Source organism: Lampetra fluviatilis, chromosome 23 (assembly GCF_964198595.1).
Source record: "Lampetra fluviatilis chromosome 23, kcLamFluv1.1, whole genome shotgun sequence".
Classification (NCBI taxonomy): Eukaryota; Metazoa; Chordata; class Hyperoartia; order Petromyzontiformes; family Petromyzontidae; genus Lampetra; species Lampetra fluviatilis.
The window spans coordinates 6562466-6578748 of record NC_136297.1 but is presented as its reverse complement, the minus strand read 5'-3'; the positions used below and the strand labels follow the sequence as shown (position 1 = coordinate 6578748).

General features: G+C 44.2%; 1 protein-coding gene across 2 annotated transcripts; it reads left to right on the top strand.

Moving 5' to 3' along the window:
* Positions 1-1008: 1008 nt before the first annotated feature.
* On the top strand, positions 1009-14866 carry RAD21 (RAD21 cohesin complex component). Of its 2 annotated transcripts, none has more exons than XM_078866938.1 (14): positions 1009-1081; positions 3743-3960; positions 4340-4469; positions 5020-5119; positions 6227-6333; positions 6695-6973; positions 7695-7820; positions 8147-8269; positions 9136-9359; positions 9893-10031; positions 10533-10819; positions 11723-11896; positions 13871-13945; positions 14629-14866. In XM_078866938.1, the coding sequence occupies exons 2-14, from the start codon at positions 3817-3819 to the stop codon at positions 14818-14820; spliced, it is 2100 nt and encodes a 699-aa protein (XP_078723064.1). In that variant the 5' UTR covers positions 1009-1081; positions 3743-3816; the 3' UTR covers positions 14821-14866. The 2 variants fall into 2 exon arrangements, with proteins under 2 accessions (XP_078723064.1, XP_078723063.1); XM_078866937.1 differs by having other exon boundaries at positions 13868-13945.
* The last annotated feature ends 1417 nt before the right edge of the window (positions 14867-16283 follow it).

The following is a 16283-nucleotide window of genomic DNA, read 5'->3' as shown; positions in this document are numbered from 1 at the left end:
GACTGCAGGGATTCATCTTCTTGGTTCTTTCGGTAAAGTCACGTAGAAGGGAAATAATAAAAATGTAACAATTAAAAATATTTTACGGTATTGAAATTGATTGGTCCACACCCGAGACAGCTTTCTTTAGAGCCTAGTTTCACAGCTGTCTCGGGTGTGGACCAATCAATTTTAAGGACAGTGCATACATTATCAGAGTTGTGTTTTTTGTTTACATTCCGACTGCAGGTATTGTGGTCTATGCAAACATGACTCCTTGTAAAAACAAGTGTCAGTTTTGTTGCCAGATAAAAGGATAAAAAAAACAATTATATTTTTCTACTGGCAAATGAGGTTCCAATGGTGTAAATGCTTGACCCCGAGCTCTCATACTCTGATGGTGCATTGTCTTTGAGTTGTGCGCCTTTTGGCGTCATCTGGTCCAACACCATGTGAGACTAGGCTCTAAAGAAAGCTGTCTCGGGTCTGGACCAATCAACTTCAAGGACAGTGCATACATTATCAGAGTTGTGTGTTTTTTGTTTGCATTCCGACTGCAGGTATTGTGATCAATGCAAACATGACTCCTTGTAAAAAAGGTGTCAGTTTTGTTGCCAGATAAAAGGGTAAAAAGCCAATTATATTTTGTTACTGGCAAATGAGGTTCCAATGGTTTAATAGTTTAGTTTCATAATGCAGCTGGAGGCGCAGCCCTGCAATTGCTTGTTAACTTGACTAGAGTGCCACAAATAGTCCCGGCGGAAGACTACAAAAACACACGGTAACATCACCCACAAGTTACCAACAGCAAAGTCACCTGGCTTTGTATTCATCCGCGTCGGTCAAAAACATCACAGTACGTCGTCACACACAAAGATAAACACATTTGTAAAAAATATATCGCATCGAATCCAATCTCATGGAAATAAATGTGCGGTATGTGATCGATAATTGAAGGTTTAAAGCCGTTTCACTGCGCGCACTACTTCTCGTCGAATTTGAACGGAGTTTTGGCGGGAAGGCACCAGCCGCCATCTTGTTTTATTCCCGTCGTGCCCCGCGGCGTAGCCACCGTGAAGCGAGCGGCGGCGCGAAAGCTGAGGTAAAATGACTCGATCTTATTAAAATACAATTCGCATAACGTTTACAACTTTATTATTTGATTCGTGCTAACGTTGTGCTCTGTGAAAGTGTCTGCGCTTATGCAGCGAGACTGCGAGTTGAGTTAAAAAGTCTTTGATGCGGCGCGTTAACACTGGAGGCCTGGGACTAGTCGAGGCGAGGCCTGTGCATTATTTGTATTTCCGTTAAACGTTAAATTAATTTTGCGTTTTCGGTTATCAGCGATGTTAAGTAACACCGCGGTAGTTTATATTTCGTGCCTTTGGGGTTTTGACGCATTCGTGACAACAGTGTTTGTTTCGCGAACTTGTGGATTTTTTTTCGCGTGGCCTGGCTGGTACCACTTCGTTGTTCATTACATGTTTTGTATATAACAACTATTGTTAGTGCTTTTGTTAGCATGTATGCACCGTTATAAGTCGCGTTTCGTGCTGTGGTTGCGATTTTGTGTTGTGGAATGTTCATTGTTTACATAACGAGCGAGTGTATCCACAATGTACAGTACTGTAGCTTTAACTTCTTTCGCACCGTACGTAGCCAACCTGTGCGATTCGGGGGGTAGGACAACAAAACTCCGTGGCCAGCTGTGAAAATCCACCTCGACTGAATAATCTTGTAATTTTTTTAAATGTGTTTGATGCTAATTTCGATATTTTGAGGAAAACTTGGGGTTGATTTATGAAATGTATCCCCTAAACCTAATGTGTATTCGCTTTTTATGAATATTAAAGTACTAACAAGGCGGGAGGAAAGATGTGAAGAAGACATAGTGCTATTTCTGACTGTTGGATTATACGTAATTATTATGTATGAATTGGTAGATTGGGTATGTGTTATACGTTGAATTAAAGCATAAACCAAACGCGTACCGTATATAATAACACGTATTTACGTCAACATATTGGCCTCTTTGGAGCAATTGTGTTTTGTTATAGTCTTTTGCGATGTTTTCCAACCTTTAATTTGAAATTTCGTAGGATCCCGAAATGTTGGGATCACTGGCCTAGCTTGCATACTTCGGGATATCGAGGCGTGGTCACAACGTTTTGAGATCTTGTAAGGTTTAAAACTCCTTGCGGACCTAATTCTTAACAATTTCATTTGTTTGCCTATGTTGGGTGGTAGAGGGTTACAATATAAATTTGGCCATTTTATTACGTGGTCTAACCCCTTAGAAAGCTATAATGAATCATATTTTTATTACTTGGACACGATATTTTTTGTTAATTACTGAAATATTTCACTTTGAACATAGATTGGGATAGAACAGCTCGTTTGTAAGCCTGTCCATGGTGTAAATTAACCCATACATAGCAAACAAGTAATTAGAGGTATACAAACATTTTAAATCTGTAACTTTGTGTATTTTATAATTACACTATTACATATTAGTTGCACACGTATATTTACCAGTATCAAAGCAACCACATTGCTTTGCGTTATGCCGTCAAAACTGTTTAGAACAGTGAACAAATAGGCTGTGTACTCACTGAAAAACGTTATTACCGAACACATTTGGTGAAAATGTATGTAAAAAACGTTGTTATACTTTCGGTTTATATCCGTGTTATAGCCAAGATGTGAAGAGTGTCATTACATAAACAGTACCGTAAAATACAGAAATTAAGTCTTTCATTAATTATTGTTCCAGAAATCTCCATTGTAAAATAGGAAATGAATATCAACAAGCTCAGAACTTGTTAAATAAAGGATATTGATGTATTATTTTACGTACAAGACTATAGAAAAGAAAAGCATTTGCAATTCATGAGGGTCTGTTGTAAATTTCATAGAAACACGGGTTGAAATTTATTTACAGTACCAACTTTCCCATACCTCTTTTTTTTTTTATAAAATATGAAATCACGTTGGACAATAAGAGACTTTACGTCAATTTTTTTTATATTAGCTTATTGCTATGCATGTGATGGTGTCCCCTGAAATTCAATCAGTTGTGATTTGGGGTCATGATTTTATTTGGTTATTTTTGTTCTGTGTCTGGAATGAATGTTGCCTGGAGAATTTAAGTAACCCATTTACAAAAAATATACAAACATACAATAACCTATTTTTACACGCACAATTAAATGAATGTATTCTGAGTGTAAGAATGGATTTTCATCGACGAATTGATCATAATTACATGCCTATTATGCTATTTTAGTGCATTAATTTGCAGTCTAGCTTGTAATAGACCTGCTTGTACTACTTAACTCAGAAGTTTGAGGACCTGTAACCCACGGGCCAGATACAATCGGTCCATGACTTGCTTTTATGCAGTCTGTGGCCACATGGGGCCATATAAAGCTGACCACTTCAAAACGGCCTGCAAACGATATCCAGTCATCACTGCAAGCTTCTTAGCAGCACTAGAATAGAACATTTTTAGACCTAGCAATAGTGTATATTATGTTTGCACAGTTGGTCAACTGTTGTTTCTCGAGTCGTATGGAGCACAAAGTAAATGTATACAGTATTGGCATGATCAAAATTTAGCATTAACTAATGCTTGGTTGCCTGCGAAAAGAATACGAAAGTCAGATTCGGCCCTCGGTAAGGAAAAGTGCCCCCACCCCTAGTTTTAAGGGGTTAGTTGTTGCAGTGATGGTGATGGTGGTTGTATCGGTGTGTGATGTGGCAGGGCGCGCTGGCGAAATTTCCATCTGAGGGAGGCAAGCGTTCCGTCCCAGACCCGCCGTCCACTCTCCCGCCACCATGTTCTACGCACACTTTGTGCTCAGCAAGCGGGGGCCGCTGGCCAAGATCTGGCTGGCCGCCCACTGGGACAAGAAGCTGACCAAGGCTCACGTGTTTGAATGCAACCTCGAGAGCAGTGTTGAGAGCATCATCTCACCGAAGGTTCGCCCTGATGTGATGTGACCTTTCCCCTATAATTTTTGTGAGTCCTATGCACATTCGGTAAGGATGTGTGACTGATGTGGGGGTTATGGTTAATATAAACTTTTTGGACAATTCGTGAAGCCCACTTATCTGAGCACTGTTCCCTTGTTATTGTTCACAATAGTAGTCCATGCTGAGCTGGTCTCAAAATTGTCATATCAGTTAACTACTAGGGGGAGCGGCGAGCATATTTGTCCATTTTTTGTTACATTATGCATAAAAAAAAAATTTTACGGAATGGAAAATTACTTTTGTGACAGTAGCTAGCAATGATTGCCAATGACGATAGCCTTGAACTTAAACTGTTCTGGCTTATTTATTCGTCCTCATGCCGCAGGTGAAAATGGCGTTGCGTACGTCGGGCCATCTGCTGCTGGGTGTTGTGCGGATTTACAGCCGGAAGGCTAAGTACCTCCTCGCCGACTGCAATGAAGCCTTCGTTAAAATCAAGATGGCCTTCCGGCCTGGTGAGGAAATTGCTCTGTTCCCTGTGTGTCTGCAAACTGAAGAGCACGGTATTGGGTTGGTCCTCGGGCGCCATGCTGATGAGATGTTAAATACCTTGCCGTGATCGGCAGGTCATGGGTTAGATCCCGACCCTTGACACCTGTATATTTGGAGTTCGCATGTTCTCCCCGCGGTTGCGTTTTCTTTTTTCGTGGTGCTCCAGTTTTTCCCTTCACAATTATAAACATGCATTTAGAGTATTTGGCTGCAATTAATTTGTACATGATGAGCCATTTCGTTGAGCTATCATTTGTAGCAAGGTCGCTTCTGAAAAAGAGCTATATAGCTCAGTTGACCTTACCTGACACGAGAAAATTAAGTCCTTTGCCACGTGCATTCTCAAATGTTCCTGCCACTGGCACTAGCTAGTGCAGAGGGTGCTATGTCTTGAATTGTGCACGGGCGTATAAGCTATTGGTTTTGTTTAATTGCATGTTTACAAGTCATGTGATATAGATGTATGTGGGGTACGTGTATGGGATATGTGATTTTGTACGTATATGTGTGCAGGTGTTGTGGACCTTCCTGAGGAAAACAGAGAGGCTGCTTACAATGCGATCACACTGCCTGAGGAGTTCCATGACTTCGACCAGCCTCTGCCTGACCTCGGGTACGCTTGAATAACTGTTCCTACCTCAATGTGTCTGTCTTTGTATGTGTGTGGAAAGCAGCGATGCAGTGGTTAACACACTGCGCAAATACCCCGGCAGTTTTGATTCCAGGTCATGTACACCAGTGTATTTAGTATGGACCTGTCTTGGGTCTCATCTAGGTCAGCTTGGCCTTAAATGAGTAGTGCAGTGGGTGAACATCAGGACTGGGTAGACCAAGGCGGCCTGGTGTTTTGCTATACCCCTGCTGGCTTTAGTTGGTGCTCGAGAACAGGACTTGCCCATTTCGCCTGGCTTTCGAGGGTGTTTTTGTCCATGTGTAGTGACATAGAATTAGCAATGTAGCAACATTGCGCTGGCGGGGAAGGGGATCTGCGGCTTACAGCAGCCCTGACGTCAGCAGGCCACGTGATACACCAGAGGGGATATCTGGGGGAAAGGTTACAGAAGGGGCACTTGGGGGAAGCCCGGGAACCCGCTTGGAGGTTCTGGAGAGGGGGTGTGGCCGGGGCAGAGCGGGGCCACACTGGGAGCATAAAAGGGGGCCCTGAGCAAGAGCTCAGGGCTGTCGTTTGAAGTGGGATCCCCGTCCTGCTGTTGAAGATCAATCATCGCCATCGTCGCTGTCGTCTTCACTCGATATTGCGCTGCTAGACGGTAGTTGCCTGTCTCGGTTCAGTACCGTCCGTGTTAGACTGCTAGTGTTGTGTATAGGCTAGCAACCCACGTAGAGTTGTGTATAAACGAGCGACAGAAGAGTGTACCAGCGTAGGGTGTACCAGCGTAGGGTGTGTATTGCGCAAAGGGTGCTCGGTTAAATAAAATAAGTGCCTCCAAGACTTAGCGTCTCCGAGTTAAGTCACTACACATGTATGTGTAAGTGTCTGTTTATACCCGCTTGTCTTAGTATGTATGAGTGTATCCATTGATATGCTCCCTACGTGGTCCCAAACATCAGTGGCTCATAACACATTTGAGATTAAGGGAAGGAGATCCACGGTATATTTCCCTGTGTGATTGTGTTCTGTAACATGCCCTGTGGCTAAAGCTGTTGAGTGCAGTGTATGTAAGTACGGAACACTGATCAATGTGCGTGCCGCGTGTAGGGACATTGACGTGGCACAGCAATTCACGCTGAACCAGAGCCGCTTGGAGGAGATCACCATGCGAGAGGATGTGGGGACGCTGCAGGTCTTGCAGGATGAAGGTTATGGTAAGGCGACCATGCTTGCCCCATGGCCCTTAAACATTTTTTGTCTTTTCCCCACTGTTTTATCCAAATGTTGTCTTCCGTTTCATGTCACGAGACAAATGATGCATTTGCATTCTGGCAGAGCAGTGAAACCCATTGTGTTAAAGAACAACCCATAGAAGTGTATACTACAGAGTTACCACGAAGATCCTTTAAGTGGGCTCTAGTTCAAACTAGAGGCCACGAAGATGCCAGTTTATCACAAGTGGCTGCCTGGTTTCGAGTGACCATTGCCAGCTGAGTGCTTTTACCACTGAGCCACCCGACCACCTGAGGCAAATGCCAGTAGCACCACTAATCCCTGACACCCCCCTCACCCCAGCTGGATTTGGCGTGGATGAAGATGAACCTGAGATCGAGCGCCACGGCAATTCCGCGCTGGGCGAAGACATGCTGGTGAGCATCACTGGTTCGAGCCTGTTGTTCGACGCCGAGCAAAGTCGTGCCGACGTGGTCAGTCCCGGCAGAGAGGTTGTCATCGCTGGTGGCATCAATGTGGAGAAACCACCACCCACTGCGCCCGACCTGGACCCGTTGGAGTTCACAGAGGAGCCTTGCGGGCAAGGCAACGATGGTTTTGGTGACGAGGATGGCATTCTGGGTGAGACGGCATGCACAGTTTATTTTGCAGTTACTGTGTTATTTCGGTTGTGGTTACTACGCTGTTACTCTGCGACTCAGAAAGTCGAAGCTAGTTTAGAGTTTGCCTGGGTGAACTAACTGGAAAATATCTGTATGAAAAGGCTGATGGACTAATGTGTTTTTTCAACCTACATTTTTCCTGGATAAACATACCCTTGTTTATTAATTCTATTTCCCATGATACAATGCGGTTTTGAATTAATGGCAAACAGTCAAGCGTGGCGATATATGGCCAGATATCTCCCACGACCCATACGATGTCGGTAGGCCCTCATTCAACAGAGGATTGAGAAAGGGCTGGCCATGTACACATGTACTAGTGTGAAAATACGTGGTTGATTGAGTTTTTAACTTGGAGGGAAGTAACAGAGAGGCGAGTGGAGGGACAAAACTGCAATTGAGTAGATTTTTGGGGGAGATAAAAGTCAGACGTTCAAAAGAGGAATGGTAATAGGCCTGGACTTAAAACAGGAAGTAGTCACCATTAGGAGATTCAGACAGCAGGGGCAGCAGACTGAATGGCCATCCATCAGATAAACATTGACTGGGTGTCAGTTCAATACCTTAGAAAATTCGGTGGCCAGGTTTCTCTGGTGCTGGCTGCACCACCCCCTCATATCTTATCTACCTTGCTTAATAGGTGCTTGCTAACAGCATTTGTGCGTGGTGTGCGCGTGCAGTGGATACCCTCCTGCGTAACGAGCCTGGAATTTTCGACGATCCGGCTATCAGGGCCTCGGAGGACGACGTGGGGCTGCCCATTCATGGCCCCAACGATGACGATGATGTGGATGATGACGATGATGGTAATGCATTTCTTGCTTAGTTCATTTAGTCTTGAAAGTGATTGTATTGATTGTTTTGATTGATGATAGTATTCTGTTTTGTTTAGTGTTGCGTTTATTGCATTGATAATATATTTAGTTTATTTTACAATACTGTGATTGTTGCACTGAATGTGTTGTGGTGATTGTACTGTTTTTTGCATTATATTTTATGCATTTTTATTGCTTTGCTTAGATTGTATTGTGTTGATTGTGCTTTGTCAGTTACATTTAATTGATAACACTAGATTACTTGCATATTATATGATTTAGATTGTAATTACCATCACTACTCCCCTGTGCCTCAGTGGTCGGACCCATGAGCCCCGTGTCTGATGACGCGGCGGAGCCTGTGCCTACGCTGGCCGAACAAACCACGCTGGTGCCCAACGAGCGTGAGGCCTTCGCTCTGGAACCCATCGACATCACGGGTAAAGCACTAACCATCACTCATCATGGGACATACTGCTGCCTTATTCCACCGCCCCTTTTTCTCCAGCACAGATGTGTACTTTTTTTGCTCCACAATTATTGGGGGACCACAACTATCCAGGTGTTATTGAATAATTTGGATAGAAGTGGAATCAGAAATTAAGTAACTGATGTTATTAAGTGTGATGTGGAATTAAATATAAGAATCTCAAAAGCATTCATCATTGTGCAGGCTTTGTTAATCCACTGCATGAAGGCCTCCATACATTGTTGGTCATTAGAATTGGTTGATCATACTTATCACACTGGGCAGTTCATATTGGTGAGAGGGGGGACCAGGACTGGTTTAGATGTCACTTACCACTAATGTTTACCTGTGACCAGGAATTGAACACGGAACACTGGGTTTAAAGTGTGGTGCACTGAATATTGTGCCCCCCCCCACATACATGAACACACATTACTACAAAGACACAGTCATCATTAGCATTACCTTATATGTGAAAAATGTGTAATTGGGTAATGTTTCAGCAAAGGTCCTTATTTATAGTAAACGCAACATAGAATGATTCATTGTCTTATTGTTGAAGATCACACTCGGGATTGGATTTTTACCTGGTAGATGGTGCTGTCATTAAAGTGCTTGACTGAAAATAACATTTAAAACTGGGTTGGCTGGGGAGTTGATTCCGTTCAATTGTTATTCCTGATCAATGACTCCATTGGAAAGACTGGCCCTTGCCACATGCTCAGGGCTTCAGATAAAATGTAGTGCCACCCCATGCTTATTTATAAAAATGTTTAATATGCATAACATGTCCCTGACTGCACCCCCATCCCCTGCCACCAACTATGTTGCACGCAGTCAAGGAGATCAAGGCAAAGCGGAAGCGCAAGCTGATTGTGGATAGCCTGAAGGAGCTGGACAGTAAGACTATCCGCTCACAGCTCAGTGACTACTCGGACATCCTGACGACACTCGACCTGGCACCGCCTACCAAGAAGCTCATGATGTGGAAGGAGAGTGGTGGAGTCGAGAAGCTCTTCTCTCTGCCTGCGCAGCCACTATGGAACAGCCAGCTGCTCAAGGTGACCTGGGGATGAGAGTCCTGGTAAAGGGCAATGTGGGGCTGGGAGACCTAGGAAAGGGTGGCCTGAGAAAGAATTAGCTGTGAAAAGGGGAAATAAGCCAGTGAGCTTGGACAGTTTTTTGGGGCAATGAGATCTGGAAAATGGTTCCCTTTGTTGGAATGGTCTACTTGGGTAGACCTGGAAAAAGGTGAGCTAGGGAAATTAAACCCAAGCAAGGATGACATGGGGATGTCGTATGAGAGGTTGACTTACCTGGAAAAGTTTTGCTTTGGGAAATGGTTAGAAAGGGAATAGTGATTTAGGAAAACGTTATGTGGTGCACAATTAGTTGGATCTGGGAGACGTGAAGTCGAATTAGCAATATTAGGGTGGTCAAGGAAAAGTTTATAAACAACCTTGATGCAGCCAGCCATGGAGGTAAACTACCCCTTAGCACAGCTTAATAGAATTCTGTCTAATGGATGTGTTGAGATATAGCCTTGAAGATTATTTGACAGCCCTGACCCCTACCACCTTTATGTCTTGAGCAGCTATTTTCACGCTGCCTGGCGCCGGTGGTGGCGGAGGAGCTGCGTAAGAGGAGACAGGGAGGCGAGGCTGACGCGTTGGAGGAGCTCATGAGAGAGTGCGAGAACCCTGAGGTCCCGCGACATGGACACCACATCATCGGTATGGTGGTGTCGCAGACACAAGGCATGGGTAGACACAGACACACAGGAGATATGGCACAGGGGAATGTGGCAAGCGAAGATAATCATGGGGACATTGTACAAAGAGGAGACACTACACTGGGAAATTACAATCCTTGAAGTGTAACCTAATGGCAACATCAGTGACTAACTCGGCACATCACATCTGTCTGTAAATCTCTGTATCCATATCGATGTCTGCGTGGATGTTCCTGTCTCTGAAAGTTTGTTTTAATGTGCCCGTGTCTCTTCATAAGCCTTTGTCTCGGTGCTTGTGTCTACGTGCTATTGTATGCGAGTCTGTTTCTGCTTGGCCAGGTGTCTATATTCATGTGTCCACAAGCTTATGAACCTCTGTATGTTCATAAGCGCCTCTGTATGTGCTTGTGTCTCTATGTAACCTTGTGTCTGCTTGCCTGCGCGTGTGTCAGCGTGGTATGCGCATACCCGCGTTTAAGTTCATGTCTTCCCGTGTGTCAAGACGAGGTGATTGCGGAGGAGCCAAGTCGCCTGCAGGAGTCTACACTGGTGGTGGAGGGGTCGCGTGCCAGCATGGATGACAAGGGAACTGCCCCCCAGCAGCAGCCCCTGGCACCACCCGCCACACCCTCGCACGGCAAGGGGGTCAAGCGCAAGGCCAGTGACCTCTCTGCACCAGACCTGGCGCCACCCGCCACCCCGCAGCCTGAGCTGCCACCGCCGCCACAGCACACGCCACAGACGCCGCAGGATGTGCCGCCACCGCCAGAATTCATGGAGCCCATGCTTGTGAGTGATGTACACCTGTTATTAAAAGAGGCAATGCAAAAACACATACATGGGTCTTACCTGATCAGGACAGACTTAGACTGCATGTTCCAGGCTGTCTGATAAAAGATAGAAGCTTAATTAATAAGAAAAGGAATAAAAAAATTGTCAAGCATTTCGTCATGGCACTATAGTGACATCAGTTATGCGACTCCATACATCAATGCTGTGATAACACAAGTTAACTTAAAACTTACAGCTTTTTTATTTGCTAAAAAAATATATTTTTTATCAGGTAAGGCCCACTAAGCTGTATGGCTCTTTTTCAGAAGCTACCTGGACACAAATTAGAGCTCAACGAAGTGGCTTTTTAGGTGGAAATTTCTAGCAGGCAAATACTGTAAATACATGTTTCTAAATGTGGAGGGAAAAACCGGAGGACCTGGAGAAAATAAAACACGACCATGGAGATAACGTGCAATCTCCAAATAAACAGGTATCAGGGTTAGGATCGAACCCACTACCTCCTGTATACCAGGCAAGGTTGTTAGCATTTTGCCACCGTGGTGCCCTAGTACTGTAAATTACAGCCCTTTGTCAATTCACTGCGGTATGAAGGCCTCTCAACACTTTTATTTATGGGTGTTGTTTGACCATACTTCACAAACAGTGTGTTTTGGTGAATATGGGGGACCAGTGCAGGTTAAGATATCACTCGCCACTCATGTTAGCCATGGCCGGGAATCGAACTCAGATCACCCTGGTTTGATAGCGTATTGCTCTAACTACTGCCTGATTTTTCACCCCCCTCCTCCCTCACCACCTCCCTTGAGAGAGTGCTGTGACAGAGCACGTGATGATGATTTTTTTGGTATTCTCATAATATTGACGCATCCGATAACCTATTTTCCTTTGACCCGGAAGCCGGACACCACTTTGGAGCCCCCTCCGCTGGAGCTGACGATGCTGGACGAGCAGCCGATAGTGTCGGCCAGCCTCGAACAGCCGACCGAGCAGTCCAGCACCGTCTCCGACATTAACTTGGCTCTCGATGGGAAAACCAAGGAAAAGACGGGAGAAGAGGAGGAGGAGGAGGAGGTGAGAGCGCCATTTCTTTCCCTCAGAGACACAGCGATTCCCTGATTTATTAGGGATTGGAACGATTTGTTTATTAAGTCACAAGTTAAAATGCATTTTTACACTTGTGATATGTTATTCGAATTGCGTGTGCAAGAATCGGTTGTGTTCAATCTATATGTGCCGTAAATATATTTGACCGCTTGCTAGGCCTGTTAAACGAATCACCCCACTCGCGATTCCATGAATTGTCATGGTATGGGGCTATGATTCGATCAAAGAAAACCAACTATTTTTTTTACAGTTTAACGCATAGGCTTTCGCGTCTATTTCGGCCTGCATAGAAGTGAAATTAAACATGTTAAAGTAGCGCTGTAATTGAACACTTACAATGATGCACAAATCAACAGGGCACTAAATGCCAAAACCCAATCAAATAACATGAAAGTTGAAACTGACCAAGTAATTAAAACTATTAAAATACCGTGCATTGCGGGAGTAACTGATAAACTAGGCAGACTTTTGGAAAAACCAAACATCCGAGTCAGATTTGGCACAGACCAAAAACATACATAAACTGATATCTGGTACTAAAGATGTATTACCGAAGCTATCAACAGAAGGTGTGTACCGGATTAATTGCACTTGTGGCAAATTGTTATGTTGAGCAGACAGGAAGAATGATCAGCATGAGACGAAAAGAACACCAAAGGAATATTAAATACTCCCAAATACAACTGTCGGCAGTGGCAGAACATGCGTACCAATAAGGACACTAAATTTATTTTGATGAGGTTGAAGTTCTGTGCAAAACGAGTTACTACTGGCCAAGACTAATTAGAGAATCTATTGAAATTGAGAATTTGTTTTACCGTTCGGATAGCTACAGGCTTAGTGCTGCTTGGAAGCGAATCATCAAATAATACATTGTTGAAATCCGTGCCTATCCAGGTCACCATGCGTCAATGGGGATAACCTGTCACAGACAATAACATATTCTTAGGTTTTTTCAGTAAAGTAAAAAAAACCTAAGAATATGAATCCTTGCAGTCACGAAAGCTTCAAATCTAGAACTGCTGTTTTAGTGCACACAAATGACAGGCGGTACAAGAACAATGTGCTTGCATAATGTATTTTGATTTCCATATGAAATAACCCAACTGGCAATGGATACCCATTGTTATTTATATGCATTAATTAATCCCCCCCCCCCTTCACACGTGAAGGGCTCACAAGTGATATCACATCTATCCCTGTAAGGAACGAAATAGGGAGGATTTCTCCATAAATCTGTCTGTCTGCCTGATGATGCTCGTTGTCGTTACTGCCGGAGCAGCAGCCCTGACTGAGTCGGAGCTCGCGTTTTATCCTGCCCAGTGTGGCGAGGCTCCTCCCTCGGCCCCGCACTCCTCTGGATTCCCCACAGGGCTCTGTGCTTTGCCCACAGGTCCAACTGGTAGAATGGGCTGTTACCCCTAATTCCATTGTCTACCAATCCCCCAGTGGCACGCGCTACAGTGACTCATTCAATGTCACTACGCTAGTAACGAATTGGCATGCTCGTTTTATTTGAAAAACCGTACTAATTGGCTGGTTTAACGACACATATTTATGCGATCTAACCCAGAAAAACCTATATTATGGATATTATGTTAACATTTTGGAGGTTGCAGGGTTCATGTCAATGAGAAAAGTTCTGATTCGTAAAAGTATGCATTTAAACACATGTCTTTCCTGCATAATGTCAGAGCACGAACCTTCGGCTGTTGGTAAGGCCAAAATCAAAGAGCTTATCTTTGTCGTTGGTTAGGTCAAAGATCATTTAACAATTAGGGTTGGACATTGCAACGTCGCAAAAGCCTTGGTGCTTCCGTATGTTTTTAACGCACCTTTTTTTTTTCGCGGGTGTTTTGATAATGTTCTACAACTTGACACCGCCTGGGGGTGTCTGCATGTCTCGGAAACAACTTTACATGCTGCGTGTGTCCACAGGAGGTTGGTGATGAGAACCAGGACCAGGAGGAGAAGAGATGGAACAAACGCACACAACAGATGCTGCATGCGCTACAGGTACCCCACGTCACTTACATAACCCACCTGTTTTTGTTGTCTGCCTGCTTCATAGCACCTGCAGCGATAACGTGTGTATGTTGAACTTATTTCGCACCGTACCTAGCCAACCGTGCTATTTGAAGGTGTAACAATGAGACCACACAGTATAGCGGGTGGCTGATATCACTCTGAGCCAGCACCACAGAGATTTAAGCCTTGGAACTGGATGGCTTTCTCAAAGTGTTCATAATGGCCCTGACAGAGCGCTTAGCCTCTGCTGCAACCTCAGGTTTAAGCCTTATGGGTGGGTCTTTCTCTTGAACTTCATAACGTCTGTCTCACCCTGGGTTCCCATTCAAGATTAACCAGGGTGATTGAGTCTTTTAAATCTTAAATACTGCATGTTACGCATTTGCTTGATTAGATTGAAAGTGTGTATCATAGCATGCTTGCTATCTTGTTTTACACCAATGTTTGTCAACACTAGTCCAGGGTCGTGATGCATGGAGAGATGACGTGGGGGATATTTGGAGTGTTAAAATTATCATAATTTCACTTCATAACCTCATCTTGTTGTATTAGACAAATGCCACAGTGCTGTTTTTTTACATCTCGCTTCCACTGGGATAAAACTGGTGTCTCTTACCGCTGCCATTCGTTTTTACTCCCTGCTTGCCCCCCCCTCCTTCCACTACACGCAGCGGGTGCTGGCGAAGACGGGCGCCGACTCGGTGAGCTTGCTCGATTTGTGCCGACGGAACAACCGCAAGCAGGCAACGGCGAAGTTCTACAGCTTCCTGGTGCTCAAGAAGCAGCAGGCCATCGACTTGCGGCAAGATGCGCCATTTGGCGACATCGTGGCCACGCCCGGCCCACGCTTTCACAACCTGTGACGGCCGCATGCGCGTGCATAGTGGTACCGAGGGGGAGGGATAGGAGGTGGTGGGATGGAGCAACGGGGGGGGGGGGGTGGGGGGGGGGACGGGGGACGCTACAGCCACCACCGCCGCTGTCCCTTTTGTACCGCTCCGTCGTTTGGCACTGAGTGTCAGTCAGAGCGTCTCTTTGCAGTGAGATGCAGCTATTGTATGTGTGTGCACAAGTGTGTGCATATTTGTGTTTGTTTTTTTATATTTACATGCACATACTTGTAAACACTCGGTGCTGCCACTGACCCTCTCAAGGAGGTCATGAGTACACTTATTCACCTGTTAATGCTTGCCTCAGCCACGCCTCCTCACCCCCACAGGTAATTTTCACAGTTTGAAATCTCGTTCCCAAGCCCTGTCTTACCTGATGGTGAGAATGGGAGACTTGTAACGGTTTGGGGGGAATTCACTGTGTGTGTATATATATATGTACATACACATGTTTACCTGCACATGTGTACAATATGCACTCCGTGTATATACACTGTCCACGCAGTGCATGTACATGCACTCAGTGTAGAGGTGTACACATGTACAGTGTATACACGTGCAGTCTGGTGTAATTATGCACATGTATGGCACGTACATATACACATATACACAGTATCAATATGCGGTGTATGTGTGTATAAGCACTGTGTGTGTGCGTGTATATGCTGTGTTTATGATTTTTTTATATAAAAATGTTCACTGTCTTAGGCCACATGAGTGCAGCTCTTTAGGTCAATAACATGAATGTTCAAATTGCGATGAAAGCACCAAGTTTAGTGCAGATGCAGTTTAATGTATAGTTTTTCAGTACTGTTATGTTATGACCCTGACAGCTTCACTATACACACTATGACCTTGGGAATTAGTTAATGACTCCTATTCTCTATTTAAATTACGTTGCAAGCGACATCTGTCAGATTTGGTGCTTTTGCATTTTGAACTGTTGCCTACACATACTGCAGAAAGGATTATTTTCGTCACTAAATGCCCTCTAGTTGTGCCTCCAGGAAAATTTTAATCAAGTTACGTGTCCTGACAGTGAGAAATGATGCAGTGCATAAAATGTACATTTTGTGTTGATAATTATATGTATTAAGAAAGGAATAAAAACATAAAATAAAAAATATGCCAGAAATGTAAAAAATACCATATTTCTATTGGGTGCTGGAATAACAAAGCTGGCTAGCTGAAATGGTGAAGTTTGTGTTTCAGTTAGAGGTATGTTACGTATAAGGTTAGTTATAACAAACGTAGTGTTGTTGCAAGGGATTTTTTAAAATGAAGGATAGTGTAAAGGGTAATTCTATCGATACGGATAGGGAAAACATGCTAATTTTATGGATGTGCTTGTGCAGATAGAGTTGATGCTTTTTTAAGTGTAGGTATAAGCCAAGCAAACTTAGTGAAGAGCTAAATTCACAGAACTGTGCAGCTGA

What these genes read in the sequence shown, in the direction of transcription:
- RAD21 (XM_078866937.1), top strand. Translation starts at nt 3,817, where the DNA reads ATGTTCTACGCACACTTTGTGCTCAGCAAGCGGGGGCCGCTGGCCAAG. An exon ending in CAGCCTCTGCCTGACCTCGG is followed by an intron (nt 5,120 to 6,226) that starts GTACGCTTGAAT and finishes TGCCGCGTGTAG; the next exon opens with GGACATTGACGTGGCACAGC. An exon ending in AGATGCTGCATGCGCTACAG is followed by an intron (nt 13,946 to 14,628) that starts GTACCCCACGTC and finishes CACTACACGCAG; the next exon opens with CGGGTGCTGGCGAAGACGGG.